We start from the raw sequence: 9273 nt of genomic DNA on the forward strand, positions 1-9273 counted from the left end.
TTCGAGAAGCCGTGAATGATTCATGAGCTTCAGTGTTGGTTTTGACCCTCAAGCCTCAACGTAAATTTTTCAGTAGGAGAGCTGGGTTGAGAGTTTAAGCAGCTAAACTCAGTCTGGTGTCTGTCTGAGCCGTCAATGAGGACTAGGTGTAGATACTTCAACATTTGCCAGAAATTATTTATGCAATAGCTTTTATAAAGCTCTGCTCCTGATTGAGTTGACATGGTTTGCATACTGAGAGGAATCAGTGTTTGGATTATGATTATTATGAGGCAAGTGTTCATGCATCCTTTACTATGCATCAGTTACTTCAATGTGAGCAAGTTGCTCCACTTTTCAACCTATGTGCGGTTGAGAAGAATTCAGGTGCCTCCCTGCCCTTAGGGTCCTCTGAACAAAGACAGCCTTCATATTTTAGCCAGTAAAAAAGTGTGTGCTAGGTCACGGGCCAGGGTTGTGTTACCTGCTGTATCCCAGCAATGCACCCCTTTGATCACTGTCATGATCAAAAAAGTAAGCAGAACTTGAGCAGAACACAGATATATAAAGGTGAATGTTTGTGAAGACAAACAAATCAGATGAATGAGACATTTTTCATTTACATATTTATTAAAGTATACAATAACAATTCGTTTTTTCTCTTAAGCTTTAGAGATGGAAAGAAATAATAAAGATGATATACTTATACAATAAAGAAATCTAACAATGTCAAGCACAACAATCACCACTAAGCCACAGCATCACTGAATGTGAAAGTTGAACACGAGCACAATTAATGCACATTACTTAAAATATATCCAACAATTTGTTGTGAAAATGAGATCTGATTTTTTTTTTCTTCCTCTCGAAGAAAACACTTATCGTTTGCTTAGATGGACAATAAATCATTTCCTGAATAATTTCAGTACCTTCAATTTTGTCTTTGCTGGATGACATCAAGAGGTTTTTAAATACATTTCAAGGAATCCTAGTCAACACAATAACACTCTGACTTTATCAAAGTAAAGTCTTAGAGCATCTAAATCACCAGTAGTAATTATGAACATTTATGCACAAAGATGTCACACATCTTTTCTACTGACTGTGAAGTATATGATGCACCTACATGCTACTTTCCTCCACGATTCCTTTACAACACATTGGGAGATCAAGAGCTGGCTTCTCATTGCAAGCAGGTCACACTGACCTTGCGGCTAACTGAAAGTACTGTACATGATCTGGCTTTAGCAAAGCCTATTTTGACATTTCCCTTCTTCAAGCCCTTCTCCATATCCTACGAGCATCTGACGTATAAAAATACAGGGCTAACCTTACAAAAACCTGCCAGCAGTACAGCCCCACCTTTCAAACAGGTAGAAACACAGAGGTAGGCATGCATAATCAATTTATTAGACATATTTACAAGTTCGGCTGAGAAAGATCACAACTCTGAGTGGTCAAACACTGGACAACCCACTTACTCAACAATACGCATGAACACCTGTGTAGAAGTCTCCAATATACTATTTACAAACTCTGTTATGAAAGTTGATGTGAAGGCACACTCACTCAGTTTCATTTCTGGAGGACGTGAAGACCCGCAAGTATGTGTACATACAGTATGCACCACCGATACTGTGAGATATGAAATGCCCAGTTTTCAAAAGAGAAACTTGTTCTCCAAAGCAGAGCTCCTCACCCACTCAATAAAGACACTGAGCGAATAACAATGAAACCGCAACACAATACATGGAGTTATAAGAGCAACGAATCCTATAAAACTCAATAATTCGCATTCATTCACACAGAACAGACGGCCGGTTCACTGCAGACAAAGCTGAAATCAACACTAGACCAGATATTACAAAACACTCACTGGCACAGTTATAACATCCTCACATGCATAGATTGATGAGAGATGAAAAACACTACAACTGGAAAACTACTGTAGAAAGAGTATTAGGCTCTCAGCATCTGTGCAATGACAAAATCCCCTATTATTTCAACAAACATAACAGAGATATTGTGAAGCATAGAGAACACTTTCACAAGTGTTACATAAACTGTTATGTTTCTAAGTTTCTTATATAGAATTCTGTGTAGTGAATTTTAAAAAGGTGAATTGCTAATGTATGTGCTATAAAGCACATTTCACTGGCTAGGGCAAAACAGGATATGGAAATTCAATGTTCGGGGGAAACTTGAAACGAAAACTTCATATTTTCACTTTACAAAAAAAAAATGTCATGTCTCTATAAAATTATCAAGCCTCTTATATACCTGTTATAGTAAACATGTACCTAACACAGCATCATAAAAGACACGACATAGGAGAGATCTTACATATACATGCTATATAACAACATATAAATGGCAATATTTTATATCAATAATGGCATTAAAAATGGCTAACAACAACATAAAAAAAACGAATATATACATATACTGTAATACACTCCTCCAACATGAGACACGTGTGAAAGTGCTACCGAGTCTGTGGAACCCAATTGGCAGGTGGGTATGAAGGTCTTCAGCCTTTGACTGCTGAAGGAACTTTTTCCCCCCAGATCTTGTGGTTTGTATATGTTGTGTTTGTGTAGGGAGTGTTTTTCCTATGACACACTAGAGCAGCGGATGGAGGGGGAGCCCATCTGAGTGAGCACTTTGTCCAGCCACTGAAGAGGACCGTTCAGGTGCAGTTCTATCCAGCAGGGGGTGCTAGTCACTGTCTGCCGCCTGACAGCATTAAAAAGGAGAGAGAAATAAAGAGAGGTAAGATAGCAAGGAGATTAAACAAACGCACAGTATTCAGACACTTAAGCAACACTTTAATATATGAATTTAACTGCATCAGATCAGTGTTTCTAATATTTTTCTCAGGAGATCCCTCATGCATATGCACTTCATATCGCATTTCTTTAGCAATGAGCAATTTTAGTGATTGGCACATGAATATCATTGCACATTTTAATTATCTGTTGCATGCCTTTGCTTTAATCACAAATACATTGAGACAATGGAGAAATTTTTTTTTGGAGCATGTTCTTGCATTTAAAACAGCTTGATGGAGAACAATGGAATGAAGCAGAACCAGGGGTCTCAAAACATGTTCTTGAATTGTCTGTGATATAAAATAAAACGTATCAAAACTCTTTTAGAAATATTTTGCTTATCGTTCTTCATAATAAATGCCACTTGGTTAGATATTTTATTATTATCTAATGCAATGAAATTGCAACATTAAGTGTGGTTTAAAGGGATAGTTCACCCAAAAATTTTAATTATGTGGTCATTTTCTTACCCTAATGTTGTTAAAAACCTGTATGATTTACTTTCTTCAGTTGAACATAAAATAAGATATTTTGAGAGATGTCTCAAAATGTATTTTCTCCATACAATACAAGTCAGTGGTCACCAAAACGTCTTACTTTTGTGTACCACAAAAGAAGAAGAAAAAATCTTTCAGGTTTGGAACAACATAGGGGTGAGTAGAAAACAAAATTTTCAATTTGGGGTGAACTCTCTCTTTAAGTTTCCACTACGTGATCATAAAAAATATATATATTTTAAAGGTGCAATAGGTGATTGTCTTCAGAAACATTTTTTGTTATGCTGGTTGAAAGTCTCTTCACATCCCGATAGCAATCACAAAGTTAAGTGGTCTAAATGTATTTATCTGTATTTATATATTCTGTCTGTGGCGTAGGACCAAGAAATGTTCATCCAATCAAAACGCTCTGTCCGAGTGTTTTAATTGGCTTTCCTAACTTCACTTCGGAACATGGGCTGGAATTGGGAACCGCTGATGTAGCCTATTGTAGTGATGTTGTCTCTGGTATTCTGGTCTGTGAGCGTAAATGCGTTCAGGGGGCGTGGCTTTGGACGGTGTTTGCAGGAGGGTGGGACGTTCGCTTTCAGTGCTATCAGGCTAAAGTTAGCATTTTCCAAGATCTCCTACTGCACCTTTAAGAGTTGTTTCTGGAACTAATAATATATTTGTTTCATGCATAAATTCTTAAATTGTCCACTAACATCCTTTACTGTGAATGACTGGTAGGAGATAGTTCACAGAGTTTGCTGTTTGTCTGGATATGAACTGTGTGTGTAAACTCTGCTCTGGTGTTCTCTGCTCTGGTCCCTCACAGGGACGGTATTCACTGCCAGACACACTTCTTTTACATTCCACAATGCTTCCACAATACTTGTCTAAGCCCCCCTTCGCTTGTGCTCACACACACACACACACACACACACACACACACATGTGAACAGACACAGTCCCGGAACCGCTGTTCATAACACCTTACACTGCTCTACTCCTCAATGGGACTTCCTCTAAACCTTCCACCAACACACACACGTGCGAGTCTCTCCTGAATCTCAGTCCCTCTCCTCCTACACGAGTTACAGTCACATCAGCACTGAGAGAATAATTCAGAAAATAATTATAGACAAATAGATTTTGAATTTCATTACTAAGGCTAAAACAACTAGATCTATAACAATCAATAATGATAACAGCTAGCCAGCAATAAATTTCAATATTGATTTATCTGTGCACAAGTTAGAACCTCTGAGAGTGACGCCATTTTCAAGTAGTGAAAAACACATTTTTATGGGGAAAAAGATTTTTCACATTTTATTGTAATACTCCATTAGATATTTGTAACAGCAAACAAGTATCCTTAAATATCCTACACTACCTTTAAAGGTAAGATTTTATGGTTTTGAAAACAGTCTCTTAGGCTCACTTTAAATATTATTACAGTTTAAAATAACTGTTCTCTATTTTAATATATTTTAAAGTGTAATTTATTCCTGTGATGCAAAGCTGAATTTTCAGCATCATTACTCCAGTCTTCAGCGTCACATGATCCTTCAGAAATCATTCTAAAATACTGATTTGGAGCCCAAGAAACTTATTATTATTATCAGTGTTAAAAACTGCTGTGCTGCTTAACATCTTTATGGAAAACGTGAATAGAAAGTTCAAAAGAACAGCATTTATTTGAAATAGAAATCTTTTGTTACACTATAAATGTTTTTACTGGCACTTCAAAAAAAGAAAAATCCAAACTTTTGAATGGTAGTGTATATGCAGCGCATGTAATGTTTTTTTATACATAAAATTAGAAGTAATGTGATTAAAAAGCCGCAAGTTAAGTGTGAGTTCTTGGAAAACATTCTGCCTCTTAACTTTTTTTTTTTTTTTTTTAATTTTTAGTTTGAATTACTTTGGTTATGTAAACTGTTCTGCTGCTCCCATGTTGTGTTTCGAACCACTTCACAATGTAACCTTTATATTCTAGAGTCTAGACCTTTTCATTACAGCTCTAGATTTTAATCTGCAACAGGGACAGTTTGTCAGCACTTGAAGAGGTGGATCTGAAGGTGGGGAGACTTGGAGGGGCATGAGAGAGGGAGTGGGTGTCTGCTGAAACCCGACAGCTCAGATTGTGTCTCCACACGCCAAACTGTCTGGAAACCACAGTCTCACTCTCTCTCACACCAGCCTTACTCTTTCCTACTTTCTTCTCAAGCTTTCGTTACAGATGTCCCTGGTCAAAACCCACAACTGCTTCTGATTAGGGTCTTGGTTTCTTGGGCTCAAACAATGAAGTTACTCAAAAGAGCAAGAGGGGGAGAAAAACAGAAAGAGAGAGAGACCAGGAAACTCTGAGACATTCTGAAGCACACCATGTGTGGGTTTGTTTGGTGTGGAATGATTTGCCAGCGCAGACCTAACAGTTTATATGACGGACACGCTAAGCTGGTGGACACCAGGTTGTCTTGCTACGTCAGAGCTCTTCACCAGAGCATGCCAGACCAGGAAAAACAGTTTCCACAGCCTGTCAGACCCTGCCTTGACCCCACAGGCCTGTCCATCCTAAAACAGTCTTAAAACGACACTCCCTCCTATTGTTCTATGAAGCAGTAAAATGGTTTGGGCTTCCTTTATTATAAACTTCTATATAATTCAAACTTCTATCATTTCTATTTATATCTGCTGATATTAGAGATTTTTTTACCGTTATCAGTCGATATTAAAAATTAGGGAGGCAAAATATTATTAAAATACTGGCCAATACCAATAATCTGATTATTTTCAGCTAATCATTTTCAGTTAATACATGTGATATAATTAACAGTTATGGATGATATTATAATTCTATACTATTCTATACTATTTTGTCTAAATTAAAAAATAAAAAAACTGAAACCTAAAATCAATCATTTAAATGAACGTTCAATTAAATTTCCAACATCAGCTGATACCAATAAATAAAAAAATAAAAAATCTCTTAATACTGGCTGATGACCGATATGGTGGTAATATATTGTCCAATACTGGATATTTAATTGTGCATGTTTACCTATGCCATCATCTAACACTCACTTAAAAGTTAATCTTAAAATACACATTTATTTTAATAACTTTAATTGGTATTTAGCATCTTTAGTGAATCATTTATTATAAGTATTCGGTAAATGATTCATATTTAACATTTCTATTATGGTTTCTATTTATGGTCTATTTGATTAAAATCAATACATTACCATAAATCTAAATGTAAAAGAAAATAAAAAGTTGTATTGTTTATGTCACTGAGTATTTATAATCCTTTTTCTACAAAAAGCTGATTACGACAATCAAACTCAAAGAATTTAACAGGAAGTGCGGGTGGCTTCTGTGGTTTTGGGTAATACCACTTCAAAAGTGATTCAAAAGTCTTTGAGCGAAGTCAAATCAAGGCTACGTTCCCAGAGTGGCAAGCGAGCTGATAGATATGGCAGGAGTGAAGTGATTGCAGTAATCGTACCTGTACTCGGCTCCCCAGCCCTTCACGAAGCTCATGCGAATGGTGCACATGCGGGTGAGCTGGTACACGGCCTCAAAGCCCTGATTCACAGACTGGGCCAACAGAGCTGCAAACTCCTGGTTATTAAAGATCTTCAGATTACAGCCTGGAAGGACACAAAGCAGTTTGAAACAAAGTTAACACGATCAAAATAAACCAAAACAAACTAAAATGACGAAACTGATTTAGCTGAATGTCATGCAACTATCACGAAGGAAGCTCTGTTTTATCCTGTTTAGTACAGCTATTCAGTAACTCAGTTGGTGAACTCTCTGTTAACAAGGGCGATTTGTTGAGGGTCTCTCGTTTTATCTTACCAGGTGGGATCTTGCAAACAGTGGCGGGGTGCCAGCCGTAACGTTGGTTACAGTTGGGACTCTGAACAAAAATGGCGCTGTCACTTAGACACTCTGCAAACACTTCACCTCCAATGTAGTACAAACGCACACCCCGGCCTGCAAAAACAGAAGGTTGCCACACAAGTAAGTATGAAATGAAATGAAATAAAATATTTATTTTTAAATAATGTTGTCTAATGAATGAGTGATTTAGAACGATGGTGTGTATACCAATGTGTCTGCGCGTGAGCTCCACAGCAGCGTTGCGATTCACGTTGGACAGCAGGCCCAGGCAGAAGCGTTCAGAGTTGGACGGGTCTGTGAAGCCGTCTACTGTTAAAGAGGGCTGGGAGGCATGGAAAGTTTCACCGACTCTCTGGTTCAGCTCATAGTAGGAGATAGAGCACCAGAACGCTGGTTCACAGTATGTCACCGGCTGTAGATCTGATAGAGAGAGAGAAAAAAAAGAACAATAAAAGGAGAGAATCCGCAAGGCACAGACATGCACAAAAATAGGCAGTGGAAAAGAAATAGAAAGAAAAAGGAAAAAAGACAGGAAAAAGAAAAACAAATGGGTGGGGATACCCGAAGAGACAGAGCACGGGGGTTGGGAACTGACGACACTGTGATGTCAAGAGCAAATGTCACTTCCCAGAAATAAAGGCTGAATCGGGAAATACCATCATCACTTGGACGCAAAACTATAGAAAATTACAGGCTTTTGGCACTGGCCTTTCTCTCCGACACATACGCACTCACCACTGCTGTGGAGAAGATGTCAGCGGTGTCTGCAAAAGCACGATCTGATACAAAAGGAATTGTGGGCACTCCCTTGCTAAGATGGTAACTGGAAGAATGTTTAGTGTGGGTGGTTTTCATCCAAGTTGTTTTGGGAACATACAAATAATCCTTTCAGCAATCCATTTCCTCTGAGAGACTAAAAACACGTTTCTACAAACACTCAGTTTGTGAAACTATTCATAATGTGTATTTTTCATTACACACGGCTATATCAGTACAGTACAATCAGTCAGTCTGTGCACTGATTTAGGTCCAACAAGCTCTTAAATACACATAACGCAGTAAAAGTTCTTGGCTCATTTGAAGTTGGACTTAAGGAAAATTATGACTACAATAAGCGAATAAGAACTACTTTTTTGACACAGTCAGAGAGTGAGTCGTTACACTGATTCAAACCATTAACTCAGTTCAAGACCAATTGTTTTGACCAATTCATTAAAAAGAACTAACTCATACGAGTCATTAATTCACGAGTCATTCTACACCGTCTGAGCTGTATGTTTGTGTGTTTTCACAAGATATGTAGTTTATTATTTATCTTTGCACTAGTTTGCGGTGGCCAGTCTTTTACTCTCATCACATTCAATTCAGATTGCAAGCGCAACTCAGTTAGCATCTTTTTTTTTCCGTAGCTCTGTAGATTCAGCAGCAGTGCAGCTCTGTTGTATAGTAGTTTATGAAACATTAGGTATTTTAGTACAGGGTTCTGTCGCATCAGCATCTGAATCATGGAGAAGAACCATTAACATAACCGAATGTCAGGAAGACTCTGAAAAAGTCCCACAAACGGTGGCTCCCAGCAGCATTTGGACATTAAATGCAAAAATCTGTGTGCGTTCACACCAGTGTTGCCAGATTGGAAATGTCCAAGTATCGTACCAGAAGCTCAAAATTATCGTATTTGGAAGAAAATTATCGTACATGAGTCAAACGTACAGAATACAGCTCTTTATCTAGACCAACAACATTTTGAAACAACCTGCAAATTACCACAATAGATAAAAAAACTAGATAAATAACTCCACCTGTGAGTCTCTGTCATCGGAAGCCTGCGTGTTGCCAGATGTTGAGGGGGTTCTTGCCGTCATGGACCGCAAGATAGTGCTTGTTGGCTTAAAAGCAGGGCACCCTCCTGAATTCTTAACACACTCTGATATGTGCACGAGCGCATTTATAGTGTCTGTAATGAGCCGATTTCGTGGATGAGTATAGAAACCCTATGATTACAACTACCATAATTTGAAGAGTCACAAAATTCTGAAATTATCGTACATTATGGGATTTTTTAAATTATT

General features: G+C 37.9%; 1 protein-coding gene across 1 annotated transcript in view; it reads right to left on the bottom strand.

The window, feature by feature from the left end:
* Positions 1-588: 588 nt before the first annotated feature.
* Positions 589-9273, bottom strand: part of LOC107755098 (mothers against decapentaplegic homolog 3) — a 48124-nt gene continuing 39439 nt past the window's right edge. The window contains exons 6-9 of the mRNA XM_016571767.1: positions 7409-7621; positions 7157-7294; positions 6801-6945; positions 589-2715 (exon numbers count right to left, since the gene is read on the bottom strand). Coding sequence (XP_016427253.1) covers positions 2592-2715; positions 6801-6945; positions 7157-7294; positions 7409-7621 — 620 coding nt within the window. The 3' untranslated portion in view covers positions 589-2591. The remainder of the gene's footprint in view (positions 2716-6800; positions 6946-7156; positions 7295-7408; positions 7622-9273) is intronic.

Source organism: Sinocyclocheilus rhinocerous, unplaced genomic scaffold (assembly GCF_001515625.1).
Source record: "Sinocyclocheilus rhinocerous isolate Xijiao unplaced genomic scaffold, SAMN03320098_v1.1 scaffold591, whole genome shotgun sequence".
Lineage (NCBI taxonomy): Eukaryota > Metazoa > Chordata > Actinopteri > Cypriniformes > Cyprinidae > Sinocyclocheilus > Sinocyclocheilus rhinocerous.